The 19,573-nt window shown below is 34.6% G+C and overlaps 1 protein-coding gene across 1 annotated transcript in view; it reads left to right on the top strand.

Annotated features, from left to right (window-relative positions):
* The first annotated feature begins 8,461 nt into the window (after nucleotides 1–8,461).
* The window catches only part of Trpm (transient receptor potential cation channel, subfamily M), a 179,584-nt gene continuing 168,472 nt past the window's right edge, over nucleotides 8,462–19,573 (top strand). Inside the window, exons 1-2 of the mRNA XM_081749898.1 lie at nucleotides 8,462–8,481; nucleotides 16,859–17,021. Of these exons, the coding sequence (XP_081606024.1) occupies nucleotides 8,462–8,481; nucleotides 16,859–17,021 (183 nt within the window). The remainder of the gene's footprint in view (nucleotides 8,482–16,858; nucleotides 17,022–19,573) is intronic.

The following is a 19,573-nucleotide window of genomic DNA, read 5'->3' as shown; positions in this document are numbered from 1 at the left end:
TAATTTCACCCGTTGATACTCCACCCTCACCCCATTCCGATGTGGCTGAACTTGGATTTAAGCCTTAGTTTATCAACGAGACACATGTACCTCGTAACAAGAGTTCAAACATTGTTGTTTTTAAAGTCTAAAACACCAACGATACACGTCCCACCTCCGAGTTTAATTCATATGATATGAATATAACAAAGTGTGACTAACTTGTATCGAACCGATTTAACACGTACGGAAATGACACAAAAGTGCATATATATATGCCAGCGAGACACATTTGCCATATATATAAAGAACTCCCTAGCTTTAATGTATCCTAGAATCTGTACAAAGTGGCACACACTATTCTAGTTTTTGGTGTTTGATTCATCAACTCTCCAAGTTTTGCTCTCCTGCAGTTGGCAGGTCTGCTTGACCTTGAGACGGCACCAGTGCTGTTTTTTCCTTTGTTTCCTCAGTTCAGTCCTGACAGGCGTGCAGTGCAGAGCAACTTACTAACAATGTATACTCCGCAACAGAAAGCTCAGTGTGTTATTCGGCTTGTGAAAATTGAGTCAGTTATAACAGTGCAACGTAATTTTAGAGGTCAGTATAATGGTGAACCATCTACAGCAAAAACTATCCGTCATTGGCTAAAGTCTTTCAAGGAAAAAAACAATCATATCTTCATTAAGTGTTTTAAAACCAAAATCACCAGGTAGACCGAGAACTTCTGAAAATGTTGTTGAAGAGATCCGTGTTTCTTGTGTTTGGAGCCCGAAAAAGACATTGGCCAGACATAGTCTACAATCAGTAGTGCCTAAAGGTACTGCGTATGATGTTGTGCGTAAAAGACTTAAGTTGCGCGCCTACAAATTGCAACTGTTACATGAAATTAAACCTACTGATAAAATCGAAAAGTATGAGTTTGCTGCTGACTTTCTACACAGAATTGATGCTTATGTCAATTAAAAAAAAATTCTCTTTTCTGATGTGAATCGTCATAACTGCAGAATTTCGGGGGGGGGGGGGAGCAGAGCATCCATATAAAGTTATTCAGCATCAACATTACTCTCCCAAACTTAATGTCTGGTGCGGATTGATGGAAGATCGTGTGATTGGTCCTTTCATTTTTGTGGAAAAAACAATAAACAGGGACGTTTACTATGACATGCTGACGAAGTACGTCTTTCCCCAAACGGACGATATTGAGGCGGAAAAGGGGCTTGTGTTTTTCCAACAAGATGGCGCCCCCCTCATTACAGTAACCATGTTCGTGCGGCTCTTGACACTCGCTTTCCAGGAAAGTGGATAGGCAGGACTGGCCCAATACCTTGGCCACCACAAAGCCTACGCTTAACCCCGATGGACTTTTTCTTGTGGGAACACATAAAAAATGTTGTGTACAGTGAAAAGATCAAAGACATCAATCATTTACGGGAAAGAATCGTCGCGGCGGTTGGGACACTTACACCTGAAATGTTGGTGAATACGTGACGAGAAGTGGAATATCGTCTCGACGTGTACAGGGCCACAAATGGATCCCACGTTGAAGTCTACCAACATTAAAAACTTGAAGGAATTCTCTTTCATGATATGTACTCATTGATGTAAGTTTCATTTCCCAATTAAACTTATACTTAAAACTAGGGAATTATTTTTCGAAACACCCTGTGTATATATCGGACCTCGTGTCTGCAGGTAATTTGGATTTCACTTTAAACTAACTCTTTCATTCTTTGTGAAATAAGATGCTTATACGATGTTTACGAAAATTTCAAAATAAAATTTGGAGACTTATCGTAAATTCTAGTGGACTTTAAGTTGTGTCAGGTAGTTTATACAAATTGAGGTCTTAAATTTGGGGGGAGGGTAAAGTATATGTTGCAACTCGTTTGCATACAAGAGTTGATGCGCCTGGTCTCGACTTTGATTCCCAGTAATGCAGAAAGGTTCGGAACTCACGTTAAACTGTAGGTCCAGTCTTTATAAAGCTACAGTGAGAAGAAAGCGTTTAAAAAGTTCCTATCATGCCAAACTTTGAAGTAATCAATTCAAATTATTTTAAGAGTTCCGTACGACAAGAGAGTAAATAAAACATTACTGTGTTCCTAATCGATTAACAGGGGCATTTTCCAGAAGGAATAGAATTCATTTTCACAATTTTCTGCTGCGTTGCACTATCAATTTATCTCAGCTTTGTACGTAATGCAGAGTAATACTCTACATTAAATATCTGACCCTTGAGCAGATAGTCTATGACTACGACTCCGTGCTTATCTCGGAAGAATGTTGCAAGCACTTCCAAGCCGATTTCTGACTCTTGAACTTCGTGGGGCGAAAGGAATATGAGTGTCACAACTCCACTGACTGTTGTTTTGTTTGAGGATCGTAGTGGTACAACTAAGCTTTGTCCATGGTTACTATTCATAACAAAAATTGCTCGGTATTGTGGTCAAAATGAGACATGACTTACTGATATCCTCACTCTTTTAATATGCTGACAGATTTTCGGGAAACCATTTTGCCAAGAGCTTGCACATGCCTAAGTCATTATGCTACCGACGCTTTTCCGAGAAATGCTCACAATAAGTGTCACACGTTTAGCTGAGATTCTTCGATTTTCAAGAATAGTGTCATGAATTTCATTCACGATTTCTTGGTTAGTCAGTTTTTGGTCTTCCGTACGTACAGCATCATCTATTGAGAAATTTCCGTGTTTAAATTATCCACCCACTTCTTCACTATTGTTTATGACGGAGAAGAGTCCCGTAGTGGTTTACTGATTTCCTCATGAATTTGCTTCGATGACTGTCCTTGCGGAACAGTAGTTTGATGACAGCTCTGATCTCAATGTTAGTGGAATTCGCTGGTTAGGCACTCACGATCACTTCAGAGGCCTGAAAAGCATCATAAGAATTTTGTTATTAATCCTTTCGTGCACAACATCTACTGGGAAGGACACTGCTGATTGGTTACAATTATGCTGTGTCGGAACTCTCCACCAGCAACACAAATGCATTTTTTTAAAAATAAAAATTACCTGGGTAGCCTGACGATCTGATTTTTTTTTTTTTTTTTTTTTGCCACTTAGCTTGAAACTCTGAAAGCAGGGGTGTGATGTGATCGGTGTATGCTTGAAACAGGCAAGAAAGAGGCGTGTCGAGTTTTCTGGAATATCTGCTAACATCTTCTACGGACGGCATACCAAGCAAGTGATTCATTTTCTTTTCTTTGTTGAAATGTGTGAAACCAGTTGACATCATGATATTATCATGTTTTGTTCTTGTATCTACAAAAAATATCCAGACATGTCCCATGTAGTGAACAGCATTCACTTGAATCACATTTGTCTGCAGCAATTTGTCCACTATAATGGACTTCATGCACTTAATGAAGATATGATTTTTTTTTTTTTTTTTTTACAAAAAAGTGTTGCTTGTCACTTACGAAAATATAATTGGAGCCTCTGTGGCAACCAATGAGCCTCATGAAAGTTCTGACTAACATGTGAAATCTGTGTTCGATTTCCAGTTGGTCACCACACTTGACTCCTACACGTTATGGCAGACAAAATTAGTATAGTAAGACTATTCATGGCTTTGGATTAATTGTTTTAACATGACTGTTAAAAGAATTTAAAATTTTTTTATAACAATGAATATATATATGACGGTTAAAGAATTTAAACTCTGTTATAACAACATTTATATATATGTCTGTATTTTCATTAATTTCGATCGTGTCTGAAGAAGGATATGCTAGATATCCGAAACAGTTACAAATTATAATTTAAAATAAAGTAAAGTTTTAAGCTTTGGTCAGTGTCTCTTTTGTTAAAAAAAAATTACTATGTTCAGAACACCTTCCAAAAAGATCTTCGTTCCTGAAATCAAACTGAAATCAGAACATGTAGAGCTGTACACAGAAACTACCATGAGCACATGTTACTCAGCATGTTGAGGATGACAAAGGTGAATTAGCATCAATGAATGAAGAGAAAAAATTTGAAGATCCTGCTCTGAATAGAAGCAACCAAGGACGGTAACAAGCAAACGTGAGGTGGTCAAAATGTGGCAATAAATTTTCTTTAAATATTTCTCCATTTCCTGGAAATAACAATATAAGTATTATAGGAAATGAATAAACTGACTTCGAGGGCATGGAGTAGGCTTACATGTACGATTTTGACGAATATGTTGATTTTTAGCTCTTATTACACCAACATTACATTTTCCAGTTTTCTACAATATAACGTTTATTCCGTTTATTTTCAGTGTAATTTTTCAAACTTTATGTGCCACAATTCAGAAATCATTATTTTACCCAAAATGCATGAGGTCCAATCAAGTAGAGAGATAAAGATAATGACTAAATTCTGCTAAGAAACTATCAATTTCAAAATTTTCAGTTTTACAAGTCATAGTACATCAAGAACAATTTGTAAGAAAAAAAATCATCATCGTATGTCAATGAGAACATTATTCATGCATGAAAGGGTTAATATGGAAATTTGTATTTACACATACAGAGATATGTTCTTTAAAAACGTTTAATTTCATTATTCTACCTGTATTTTTTCTGAATTGGACTACGAATTTTTCAGCAGCTCTTCGTGTTTCACGGGCTAAATTATAATGTAGAATTGATCTGTTTTCTTTCCGCATTGTACAAGTATATCCATCCGAAGAATGGATTATGTTTATACGTTCTATCTGACAACGTCCAATTTTAATGGCTGTAAAATCTCTGCATCTCACCTGCTATAAGAAGAACATCAGGAGAACATTATTATTTTGAAGGAAGTCATAAAGGAAGCTCTGTTTGTATTGAATGACATATGTGGCGTGTTTGTTATGAGAAGAGTTTTAATTACATAAATGAGATTCATAAAATTATTTATGTAATTAAATTGCCAACGTGTGTTGAACACGTTTGAATTGTGCAGCTCCAATAGTCCATAATAGTGTTATGTAGTCATTAACATATTAGATAATAATACGAAGGGAATCACTTAGAAGTTTTTGCTTTAATTTCAGATATGTTTCAAAATTATTTTCAATGAAGGAAGTTTATTTGTAATAAGAAAAGTTAATCTTCATTTGCGGTGAATCGTAATGAGAGGAAAGTAGATTAAATTAGTTATGCATAAAGTTCTTCACATATGCAATAAGTGAGATCTTAAATTATGTACTTCTGTTGTTCAAAATCTAGATTTTACAAACCACATAATCCAGATTTCGCGAAGCACATAATTCAGATTTTACAAATATCAATCTACACTTACAGGAATTATCTTCTTAATTTCTTACCACTACTACAAACATAAGTACCGATTTATAGATTTTGAGTTTCTGTGTTTTACTTTCTTATACAACACCGAGGTTATTAAATATAGGAATTACTATTAACTTGGACACCGAACCACGACCGGGCTCAAAGCAGACGAATTAATTGGTCCACAGACAATCAAGAAAATTTAGCATTTACAATACAAGACGTTTCCTGCAAACATTCTCTCACTTCAAAAAGAGATCATCCATGAAGAAGAAGAAAATTTCTTTTTCAGCGAACTCTATGTGTGGAATAATTCACGTTTGATGTATGTAGCATTTCCTTTTAAAAATTCGTTCCCGGGTCACTATTATCGAAAATATTATTGCAATTTATCGTATCATTGAATCTTTACCTTTATTATGTACTTTGTGCGAATAATTTCTCACTAATTCATCAATTTTGAAAATAGTATATAATTCCTGTTGTTTTATATAAATGTGGATTGAGTTTGCTATTGTTTTGTTTCTCGTAAATCGTATTCGTCATCATATAGTATATTCTTTGGTGATAACCATTGCCGAAGTTGTTCCCAACTGGGAGAAGGCAACAATTTTCCAGTAGCCAAGTTGGAGGGAATCATAATGATTAATAAAGAAGCTTAGACATTAGTTCCAGGCGTGGTCCATAGTGACTTTAACAGCTCGGATACTGAGGGGTGAAAGGCAACGGATAACCACCACTCTATTTCTTCCTAGTTTACTGACAGCAAATATACAATATATGTACAATGTTATTTTGCACGTCAAAACGTAGTTCCGGAGGTAAAATATCCCCCTATTCGGATCTTCGGTAGGGAGATGTCTTGGGAAGGACTATTGAACGAGAAAGTAACAATGAAAGGTAGATAGATAAAGAAAAACATGCAAAATCAAAAGCTATAGGATGGGGACGTGGAACATTACGTGCCATATTACGGGAAGGAAAGTTAGAAAATTTTAAAGAATAAATAAATCATAATAATCTAGATTCGGTAGGGGTTTGTGAAATTAGATAGGAAGGTAATGAGGTGTTGCATACCGAAGGATATAGAATGTTTTACTCGGGTAATGAAAAAGGCGAACATAATGGTGTAGAAATAATTCTTGGTAAGCGCTTGAAAGAGGAGAATTTGTTGATGATAGAGTTATGATGTTAAGACTTAAACGGGAAAAGAAGAATCTAGTGATGACACAGACATACGCATCGACGACTTCGCATATAACTGAAGAAACTTTTGAAAAAATAGATGAAATTATAGAACGAAGGTGTGTACGCGTGGTTGTAACGGGAAATTTCAATGTAGATGTGAGAGAAAAACAGGAAGGTAGTATCGTAGCCAAATACGGTTTCGGTGAGAGAAATGAAAGTGAAAAAACACTGATAATTTATTTAGACAGAATTCACTAGTAATTATAAAGATAACCGAGAAAGTTCTATCGCTTTTCCTCCATTCACCACCTCATCAGCATCGACGCCTTCTGCCAACGTTCTGCAAGGCCATGGATTCCATCGCGGTAGAACTTGGTGGACCCTGAAACGAAGTTGTCAAGTACATTGTTCACCTCTACTTGGGTTTTGAATTGGGCGTCCTCTAAGGTGATTGTCCAAGCAATGGAATAGGTGATAATTAGACGGTGCAATGTCCGAGGAGTATGACAGATGCAAAAGCGTTTCACATCCAGGTCGCAGAATGGTGTCCCGGGTCATCCTAGCCACGTGGGGCTTCGCGTTGTCCTGTAACAAGAGAATCCCTTTGCGATTCAGAAGTGTTAGTTCCAGAGTTTTGAGCATTTCTTGAACATGGCTCAACTGCTGTCAGTACACAGTTGCATTAATACTCTGACCAGCTGGTAGCAGTTCTCGATGCACGATGCCACGAGTAGTCCAGCAAACACACAGGAGGGCCTTCTTCTGGTGCAGTGCTGGTTTCGGCTGTTTTGGAACGGGTTCATAGCTAACCAATGATGATGGTCCCATAAAACTTCGTACAGGACTAACTTCTCATCAGATGTCAACACCCTGTCAAGAAATGTTTCCTTCCTCAGACAAGACAGCAAAGAAACACAGGTGTCTGCTAGCATAATCTTCTGGCCCGGAATCAAATCATGTGGGACCCATCAACCCAACTTCTTGTGCTTCCCAAGTTAATGGAGGTGCTGCCGAAACGTTTCTGCACTCACACTGAATTGTAGTCCTAGTTCCTCACATGTATTGCCACTGTTCGCCTCAATTGCTATCTGAAGACCTTCATTTTGTAGATGTGTTGATCTTCCGATACGTGGTGCGTCTTGAGTGTTGTTGCACTGTCCGCATAGCCTGGCATATCTTCCGCCTCGATACAGCAGCGTTTGACCCCAGTTTGAACTAGTACAGCATACACGCCCTTTGACGTTATATGGAGGTCCCATGTTCACTCTGTCCTTACGCAACTTCACGGTGTAGCTAACCCACCACAACCAAGTAGCATGTTGGATATATTCACACCAACAACTGACCTTCGCCTTATCTCCATTCGCATTCAACTCATGGTGTGAGGGCCAATGGAACACAGGCATTTTCAAAAAGGAACAGAACAGTCTTGAATACCTTCATAATAACACTTGATTTAATCAGCACAAGAGAAGATATACATGGAAATCCCGACTAGATTGCCGAAGATATCAGATAAACTATGTTATATTTGAGGATAGATATCGTAATTCCTTGAAGAACCCGAAGTCTCTTTCCAGGGCCTACATTTTCTCTATTATTACCCTGTACTGCCCGTAGTGTATATTCAACTCAAAAATGTAGGCAGAAGAAAAGTAGGCAACAAGATACTAGAATGTGAAAAAACAAGGAAGTGAGATTTTAAAAGAAACGAGTAAAATAATCAAACGGGAAAAGAATAGGTGCAGGTAGTAACAAATGGTAGGAGCATATTGAAGTTTGCATACAGCAGGCTGTAGAAGTACTAGGCCTCTACGAGCACAAAATGGCTAAGAAACCATGGATTACAGAACAGATGTTGCAGAAAATTAGGAAAACGAAGGCGTGGGAAAATGCTGATACAGAAGAGGGGAGAGAGATATACAGGAACTTAAACAACGAGTTACGAAGAGGAACATACGGAGCAAAGGAAGTTTTGCAAAAGAAAATTGGAGCATAGAAGAATTAGGAAGAGTTGGGAAATATGGCGAAATGTGCAAGGAGGTAAAATCTGTGAAACGTTGGAATATTATGATAAACAAGGAAGTATTACGATGATAGTAGAAAATAAGAATGGGAAGGTAATCAGCGAGAACAGTGAAGTTTTAAAATGATGGAAAGAATGTGTTGAGGATTTATATGAGAGTAAGGACAGAACGTGTGGGCTAGATGTTGAAGTATAGAACCAACTGTATCATAGAGAGTAACACGCTAGAGAGTATGGATGCAGGAAATAGAGAGAAGGGCGAAGGAAGTTACAATTGATGAATGATTTCAAAACAAAAAGTAGTACATGAAGGCGAAGAGGTTATCTGAAGACCTGAAGCATAGAAGTTTCTCAGTTGCGGTAATTAACTTGGCAATAATTGAAGAATACCTAATAATGATGATGATGGTGACACTACGCGGAAAATTATAAGAGAAATTTAATGATGTACGTAAGATGGATTGGACATGATTCCAAGGAAACCACTATCGGAATGAACTAATTTCTACAGTAGTTGAAAATACTGTGAAAGAATCCTCAGGATTGACAAAGCAGAAGTGAATATAAGTCCAACATAAAACTGAGGCAGAGATCGCCCATTGAAAGAAAGAAGAGGAGTTGCTTATGAATACAGCAAAATGTTGCCATTCTTTCTCGGGGACTTCTTGAAAATCAAGAACGGAACTTGTTCAAAGAAAAAACTCCGCATAGAGTAATCTATAATTTCTAAGTGCCTTTTCACTCCTTCAGGGTGTAAATAAAAGCAGACACTATCATTATCAGCATCAGAGTAGTGTTATACTTAATCAATTTGGATAGTGCAGGATAGTATCTGTGTCGGGGGCTGTAATTCAAAAGGCATCGAGGCATCTACTAATCAAAATTTTGCTATGCACAAGGCGCAACTGCAAATGAACATATTATTTTTATGTGGATTATATTTCTTCAATAACGCATTAATTTAGAGTCGCCACCACATTTTAAAGAAATGAGGAAAGATTCCGTTTCTGACAGGATAAGAATTCCTGATAGGATAGGAATTCGGACAGGATAGGAATTCCTGACAGTGATAAACGAAGCACCTCAAAGATTCTTACTCACATTGCACGGTACTAGATTAGAAATAAAGGCGTAACTCACTGTAATTTTGGTATATGATAAAAATTAACATTTCTTATAGACTTAATGTATGCACAGTACACAATAGAATCAATAGTTAGATTAGAAATGAACAGTAATTCTGTATTATTTAAATACTGAAAGTGCACAAAACATGAAATACATCGCAAAGATCCTAATGCAAAACTGAATGATACTGGTAAATATATTGATGGTTGTTATTTTCTCGACCAAAACATATTAACATAATTATGCTTTCTATATGGCATCTATTCCCTATGCATCTATGCCCAAAGAATAACCAAAGTTGTATCTGAATTTGATTTTGGAGATTATCCAAAATTTTATTACCATAATAGTTTTGTTCCAAGTACAGCAACGCATAACAAATCCCATTCGTGAGGTATTGTCCTTCATGATCACACCGCCATAGAAACAAGCTTATTATTCAGTAAAGGCCACGTAATATATGTATATATATTTTATTATATTTTCACACTAATATTTATTAAATACATAAGATTTATTTTTTTTATTCCATTATTAACTTATACGCATTCAACCTTTAATTATTCCTATTAAATTTATATTGAGCCTTTGTACTCATTAGCTAGACTTGGCAAATGACTAGACCTGTATGTTGTTGCATAATCATAGTACGACGTAACATAGATAATACCTATTTCCAAAATAATTATACTGTTGCTGGAGCATAGTTAACCTAATTTCTTATAAGATGATCCAAGATTTGTTCGACTACATAAATAATATTATTAATCGGAGTAATCCCTACATCAAAACTAGATAGTTTCTTTTCCAATAGATAGACTTCTGAATAGCTTTCCCTCCATCCAAATATATTGTCAATTAACTAGAATTTTGTGGTTTTAATTATATCTGACTGCTTCACAACAAAATTTTAAATAAAGGTTCTAGATTGAAGGAGCAGTAATTTCGAGGAGTAAAGGCCTAAACCCTAGAAATAATTTATTTGGCTGTTCATGTTCTTTTAATATTGAAAGACTAATAAACTATTCTATTAACTCAATTAGTGCTTATTAATTAAATTTTAATTTTAAATATTACTCAATTTCAATATACGTTGTTCTTCAGCTATTTAATATCACTTGTAAATGATAACTTTTATTTTTAATTAAGTTTATATGAAGCAGTCTAGTTTCTTTCTTCGATTGTTTATTTTCCACTTTTTTCCCCATCTTTTCTAGGTTTATTTAATCGATCTGTAAATTGTTGTCTTCTTTTTCTAATACCAAATAAATTAAGAAATTAGATAAAAATTAAATTGTAAATACATATCAACTATAAACCAACATTTCCAGAAATTAATATAAATTCACTATCCAATAAAGCAGAAAACAAGTAAAAATGAAACAGTAAACAGTGGAGCATAACAATTTTTATTCCTTATAATGGTTAATTTGATTTACAGACATTCGCTTCTTTCTTTCTGGACTGAAGATTTTGTGAAATATCAGTCTGATCATTGTTCTTATTAATTATCTGAATATTATTTCATTATTAAAGTTTGTTGGGATTTTTTGTTATCATTTGCATAAAAAGTTATTTCTATTTTGGAAATCAAAGTTTAGTTATTTACAAAACTAAACTTTTTGTTTGATCATTTGGCTCAAAATATGTGCTTATTGTTGGTGTATGTCTATCAAATAACCGTAAAATAGTATTAAAACTTACTCTATGCTAGATTTAAATTATCAAGCATTTATTGCTATCATCTTGCACACTTACCTGAAACATTGATGCACGTTCTCCATACGTCCTTCTGAATAATTTCGAAACAAATAATCGAGCTCCTCCGTGGCTAAGCGGTTAGCGTACGCGCCTGTGGCGTGGGAGACCCGGGTTTGATTCCCGACGGGAGTTTATGTGGTTCGGTTTCCACATTAATCAATAGGTCCCGCCTCATATAGCCTTGCTGCTGAAAGGGACGTTAAACTCAAAACAAATAATCGAATTTCAATTTGGTATTATTTGACGTAGAGAATAATTCTAGTACTTGTACAGTACTTGATATTACGTTTTAATTGGCCAATTAGTTAGGAAGACCACTTCGAAAGAATATGTAAAATGTATATACCTACAATCGTGTTCAAGACTGTGGAAACGCCTTGCGAGAATCAGTCTTTGCCTTCTTGTAAGAAATAATTTCTATGGGAGCAAATGTTGGTATTCATTAATGTTATTTACATTTACATTCCTACAGTAACACCCAATAATAATATTTTAATATGTCGAAGCATATATTTTGTTCTTTAGCACCTTCTCTTTGACCATACAATGAACGAGGTGCTTACAATCCTCCGTGTCAATTTATCGATCTATATTTGATTAATTGTTAGAACGAGAAGATCGTAAAAAATTGGAAATCTTTCCATTACCTTTCGCTTTATGTAATACTGTACATTCTTAAAAGTGTTTAAATGTATAAATGGATCAAGTAATCGGTAGACATTTGAAGAAAACTGTGATTTTTGTGATTCAATACCATGGTAGGAAGTTCCTTCTTGGTGATCTCCATGGATGCTGGAAGGTTCTGTTGTATAATCTTAAGATAAATGCACCCATTAATGGTTCAATTTCCAGTTGTAAATGAAAGTATAGCTCTCCCTCTTTGTGAAATTGACCCCAATACCATTGCTTAATTCACAGCTTTTGAGTGAAGAAATAATGAGTATATCTCTTGTTTCGTGATCATATGTGACGGAAGAACGAAGTAAATACGCGTGTCTTATAGAGAAACCTAGCTAATTCTAAATATTATTTTATCTAGTTTTAGTATTAATGTGAGAATATAAAACAATGCCTATAAGTTTTCTGTGATAGCTTTGTTTTCCGAGAAAGGAAGAATAACTTTACATCTGCTACATTTTCTTGTAGGACACGGTATAGCACTCACTTCTAGTATGAGGGGTCTCTGGCTTAATATCGATCATATGAGTTTGTAGTAGGCAACATCGGTTTTCTCGAGATATTCCCTTTCCTCTCACATTTTCATTCTACAAATTATTTCATAATTACTCGGTTTCATTAATCGTTCATCTATTTCAATCTAAAAGATATAAGATTGGGATATGAAAGTAATAATTTTCCAAGTTTCCTGATAACTTCTGAAAGGTTACTTTTTATTCGTGTTGGTAAACGATGTGGAAATTGCTAACATAAACGGATAATGGCTTTGTCATATCAATATGATGTAATACTATGTCTGGATTGTTATTAACGTGACTTATATGAGCCCAATTCTTAATGTGATAGATAGTGCTCATTGCTATCTTTAGTAGGGGTGTAATTTGATGATTAGACATGCCCCCTTGATGTAGTATGCTGGCATCAACCATAACCTCTATGCTCAATGCATTGCTCAGTTTACTCCATTACATCGTTATAATGAAGGTGGCCCAGCAAACAACAAGGAATTTTGTCGTAAGGATGAGTCAAATTATTTCCTTCTTGCTACAAGTTATTACCAAAACCGTCAAAAGGTTATTTGAAAGTGTTCTTTCAACAATATTCAAGTAATGCTTGTCGTTTTAGCATATAAAAATGTAATAGACAACGTTCTCTTTGTATTAAAAAATAGCTTATATATTTAGTACCAGTCAGAAATATTCTGCCAAAAATCCAGAAGTAATATAATAACTAACAAGTAAAAATTGGAAATGGTGAATATAAACGAGTAAAGGAACAATTATCAATCATAGCTTCCAGTCATCGTTTTAGTATACAACTTTCGTAGTTCACGAAAAAAAATTCAAAATCTGATACAATATTGAAAACCTAAATGTTATTTGTTTCGAATGTATGACTGAGCTACGAAGGTCTTATATAAGTTACAGTATTTGCTCCTATTGAAGCTATCTCTATTCATAAAAGCTACAAAAACGTTGCATTCTGCAAGGTGATCCCAGACTTTCGGCCACGACTGTATGTTTTCTGATGACTGTAGATAACTGTAATTTAAGAAACTACAAAGCAGAAACTGTAAAACATGAGGAAAAAGGAGAGAAATTTTCAGTTGGAAAGCAATTCTCTTTATGTTTTATTTTCTGTTTTTTTTTATCTTCCTTATCTTTAAATCCTAGAAAGAAAAAATCTCCGGCAAATTCTCTGTTCGGCGCTTCTCTCTCTATCTCTCTCTCTTTCTCTCTCTCTCTCTCTTTCCTCCCTCTCTCTTCTTCCTTGTTTTCATTTGCTTGAAGCCATACCAAGCTCTTTAATCCTTCGGTGCTCAAAGAGTGAATGAAAAGCCAGCCACAAGCAATTATCTCAGTTATCTGGCAAACATTATAGAAAAATGTTTCGATGTTATTTCCTTGACAAACAAAGTTTAATGTTACTTACTTTTCTATTCCTAGCCTACAATAAATATGTGATTGTTTCAAATCACACATTGTACTGATTGTATTTCAAAATAGTTATCACATCAAAATTAAATCAATAAAACTAAATTATTTTACAAACTATCGAGTGTAGCAGTCTAATCACAGTATAGTTGCATTATAATGTTTTTGTACTAAGACTATGGTATATCTCAAACAATAAAATCATTGCTCATCTCCTTTTGTGTTCCTGGTGTAAATTTCTTCTGAAAACTATTCTCTATTTCTCTCCATGACACGTACAATGAGATGTATGGAAGATACAAAAATTAATGTAAACGTTCATTTACTTTTGCATATAATTTTCGTGAATCAGTAATATTGAATATTGGTACTCTGCTTCTGTTTTGTGTTAGTGAGTGTTATGTCCGATAATAGTGAGTGCTATGAGAGGTAATGTTGTATAGCTTTCTGTATACAATACACTAGACCAGGATTTCTCAACCTGGTGATCATGAGTCCTAGGGGGTCCCGAAGGGAGGAGAAAAGATGGATGTAATTAATATCTAGTAGCGGAAAAATATATTTGTAAACATTATGTTGAATTTCTTATTTTGGTTTACATTTTTTGTCCATGCTTTTTGTCAAATACATCAAAATATTTTAACAAAATTGTAAACTATTAAAGGATCATTAATTTTTAAAAAAAATTGAAGTAAAGGAAGATTCAGAGTAGTGAAAAATTGAATATTGAAGTAGAAGAAAGATCCAAATACAACAAACTCTGCATATTAAAATACAATTTGAAATACAGGCTACACACATATTTCATTATAAGCAATAAACAGCAATAACGAAAAAGCTTAATACAAACCAGAAATTGATTATGGGATTGCTGGCATAAGGATGTGAGAAATCGGAGGATCGTGATACAAAATAGATTGAGAAGGTTTCCGCTACGCGTTGCAAAATGGGTGATATTTCCCAATATTCCCTACAGGGTAGATTGTTAGTTAAAATTTAATTATGATCAGTATAATATATCCAAGACTACTAGTGTATGAAGTATATTGAAAAGTTACATTATCCAAGGTGATAAAAGCATACAAAATTGGTGACAAGACATCATCAGAGAACATGAATCATGAACGGAAGCCATGCTCAGATGAAAGAGATGTCCGAACACAATATTGTCACAAAGGATCGTAGCTCTAATGCAACATAACGGGCTATGAAACACAATCAACATGTAGAAGGACATGTTTCTATAATCAGAGACGTTACACTCAAATCAGTTCAACTCATATTTCTATAATCATAGTCTGACCAGAGCTTAATAGCCTCGAATTGATATTTCGAAACCTCTAATACCCTCAGCCAACAAAATAGCATAAAAGTATGATGTGGAGAACATGAAATATGGAACGTCAATGATTGCAAAGTAGCAATGTAATACAGAATATTCAAAAAGTGAAACAACCTAATGGAATTACTTTTTACTTTGTACATTTTATACTGTAAGTGCTGAAAGTGACTACCATTTTGCTTCTCATACAATTAGACACGATGAACCATGTTATTTAAAACTCTCTTCGATGTTATTTGTGAAAAATGCATCCTATGGAGCAGATGTTCCCGAACAACGATGCAGTCTTCTAAGATAAGAATGTGGTAGCATACAGCCAGAGTAGTTTGAGGAGCATAAACATGAACTTCAACATTTCCCCGGACCAAAATGTTCTGACTCAAAATTATTCAACATAATATGTAGTCAGTTTTACAGCAGCAATTTCCAAATTTCTTATATCATCATTAATCCACTGAGCTCTGCACTAAATTAAGAATGGTCCACTTCTCTTCTGGAAACAATTAATGATGTACATGATTCAATTCTGCGACGAGTATAAGCTGTACTATACGCTAAACATTACCGTACAGTCGATGTCATATAATTGAGGCACGGTACATTTCCTTAAGGTGTTTACTTAAATTATTTTAATAGTGTATATAATTATTACGTATATGTTCAATTTAATCGAAAGTACTTAGAAGCCGGTAAGTTCGGACTATGATTGTCGTAATACCAGTAAGTACCAAAAACAACTATAGAATTTGAGAGAGAGAATGTGTGTGTGAGAGAGAGAAATAATTGTGTACAGAATTTTATTCAAGATTTAGTTTAGTAATTTGTATTCTCCGTTACTCAGGATCTTGAGATGAAATGTAATGTAAAAAAAAAACAAATGATGAAACAGAAATGTAATAATAATAATAATAATAATAATAATAATAATAATAATAATAATAATAATAATAATAATAATAATAATAATACATATTAGTAAAATAATATACTGTAATAATAAGCTAAGCTAAAATTCTAATAAGTAATAATTATTTTCTTATTTTACTTTTGCACATCACTACGAAAATCAATTACGGGAACAGATAAATCAGTTATACAGTACAAATAGATCAGCGTTTTTTCAACATTTATTAATGAATGTAGTGCATAATCAAAATGCTCAGTAGTTATTCCATTCGGATTGCGTTGCGATTGCAATGCTTTTTTTTTTTTTTTTTGTATTCTGAAAGTTTTCTTCTGCATTAGAATGACGTAATAAGTATGTATCCTGTTGGGTCTTTTAGTTTTAAATGTATAGCAAAAGCCTGCTTTTTAAATTTACAAACAATCATTATAAAAATTATTGTAATTAAATACTTAATATCAGATTAAAATGAAAAGTTAAGTAACTTTTCCTTTCACAATAACTTGTACAGTATAATTTCAGTACTTTTTTTGGCAAAGTTTGGGATACAAAACCTCTTTTATGTTACATCAAAAATATAATAGATATCCTCATTACAGTAAAAGATGTTTTCTGTTGATCATATTTTTCCATTTGTTTTTCGATAGGTGCTGCTGTGGACTCTCTCTCACATTCCACTCTGGTACAGGGATCGATGTGAAAGTCCAGCCTGACGAACAGTGGTCTCCGGCTCGACATACCAAACCTTCGCCCACAGACGCTTATGGAATCATTGAATTTCAGGGTGGACCGCATCCAAGCAAAGCTCAGGTAATTTTCTCTGTTTGTTACCACCAACTGTTTGTTGACGAATGTTTCTTCTACCCTTTTCCCGTTAGTTAGAAGCTGAAATATCGATGAGGAAAGATACAAAAAATAGCTTTGTACAATTACAAATTGCCCTCTGTCCTGGTAATTCTGTTGATGCAAAATCTATTGTTTTCCCCGTAAGGCCACAATTCAATTAGTCGAGAGGTCGCGGCAGGTAATCAAAGAGAAATTTAAAAATGGATGACCATAGGTAACTGGAAAATTCCGTGTTGAGTTCCAAATGACTCTCTATCATAGTAATATACAAATATCATTAGATATTATTATCAGATAACCTACAAAAATTTAATATAATCTAGAACATAATTTAAATACATTCATCATCTCATAAACATTTGAGAAATGTCATCAGACCACAGACCATATTACTGATAAAATTTGTGAAGTAAGAACACTAACCGCTAGCCTACTCATTTGCGTATTATTATTATTATTAGTAGTAGTAATAATAATAATAATAGTAGTAGTAGTGTTATTATTCGCTCGAGTTCCAAGATCCGCCGAAGTCCAGTTCACCTTTATGAATTAAATTTTTTGGAAAACGCAAAAACACGTATTGTTTATTTTAAGCTAGTCTTCATATCCGAATATCACGTCTCTAATTTTGAGTATTATCTCCATGTTTGTCACACCTTGGAATTGATCTTTGGGAAACGCTCAAACATTTTTAATTAATAATTAACATTTTATGTGTTGATTTTCGCATCTCCAACTCGAGTGACGAGAAATTTAGTATTATTTTTAAATGCTGTTTTTCAACCATCTTAGGTTCCACATTTCCTAAAATTCTTTCATATCGTTTGAACATATCTTTAAAGAAATATACTATGCTGTCCAAATTTCTTAATATATTCATTTAGGTTGGACATTGATGGGTAAGTTACTTTAACATGTTTAGTGATACAAATATAAGCATATATTTAATACATTGATTACATTATAACTTCAGATTGCGCGTTTCAAATTAGCGATTCGTATGAACTTCTCCATGCGCAATATTTTATTCAATATGTTATATTCACACTAGAAGAACAACAGACCTATACATAACACCTGGCTACATTACACCTGGCTACTCGAACAGATTCTAATTAATAAAAGTCAGTAAAAACAAAAGAAGAAGAAGAAGAAGAAGAACGTTATGAGCCAAATCCAGATAAATCATCCCTCTACAGAACAAAAATCCTCTACTAGTAATAAAGCTACGTAGAATCAGTTCAGCAGTGCATCAATTTTGACAGCTGTATAAGAAACGAAATTTAAAAGCAAAATTAGAAGATATAGAAGAAACAGCTCAATATTTCATTATTTCTAGCATATACTGTAATTAATTTCATCTGTCACCGCACAACAAGTATTACAAAAACAGAAGACAGGTTAAAAACCATCAAAACTACCCTCCATTCTATAACACTCCGAAAATGTATCTACAATTTCAATCACCAGAAACTTCCTGGTCAAGATGCTAGCGAGCATCCCATTAATAATCGAAATTCTGAATAATCAATTCTTGAATATAAAATTCAAACAGACAGAAGATATTACTTAGTTTCGTAAGTGAGGGCCGCGGTGGCTCAGTGGTACAGCGTTCACCTTTGGTGCTTGGGGTTCCGGGTTCGATCCCAGCCCAGGCCACGTGAACTTTGTGGTGGACAAATACTGTGTGCGTGGGTTTTCTCTGGGTTCTCCCGTTTCCTCCCATTTTCTTCATTCCACCATTTCATTTATTACTCATCATCACCGTCTCCTTTAGCCTAACCGGCATAATCGTGGGACGTAAAACTCAAATATTTCATTTCATTTCTAGCTATTTTCTTGGAATCAGAAGGAAAAACTTTAAGTCCTCCATTGAAGAAAGAAACGAACCTTACCCGCATTATAGGACAGTCTTACTCAACCTCAGTGTTATGGAATTAATACTACAAGTACAATATAATTCATTAATTTTACCTACGTCATCACAAACAAATCAAAGAACTCACTAAACTCTTTTGTGTATCCAATCAAAATAACCAGATTACTAATAAATATGCATGCATGTTGGAACTTCTGCAAATACTGCAAAATAACTAAAAATTTAAAAGTCCTACCATTTCGATAGATGTGGTTCTTATATGCAGAAAAGTGACAACTTCTTTACGATCTCTCGAGCTCCCTAGTAACTATTGGTTAGCATACTCGTCTTTGGCGACCCGAGTTCGATTCCCAGCGGCAGCTCATGTGGTTCGATCGCACGATAAGCTGTAGGTCCAGGTCTCATATAGCTTTCGTGCTGAAAGGAACTCTAAATTCTCATCTAATGAAAATGTACCTCCTCTGAAGTTTATAGACACCGCACAGGACCTCGTCATCGTCAGTGCATTTAAGAATAAGCAAATACCTGTTTTGGTACACCAATCTTTCAACACATCAAAATCTAGTCCAGATAAAACAAGTTTAATAAACAAGATGCAACAAACACAGAGAATACCCTTAAAAAAAGAAACGAAACA

This window comes from Thermobia domestica, chromosome 2 (assembly GCF_964235325.1).
Source record: "Thermobia domestica chromosome 2, izTheDome1.hap1.1, whole genome shotgun sequence".
In the NCBI taxonomy this organism is placed as follows: Eukaryota; Metazoa; Arthropoda; class Insecta; order Zygentoma; family Lepismatidae; genus Thermobia; species Thermobia domestica.
This window is presented reverse-complemented; position numbering and strand designations above follow the sequence as displayed.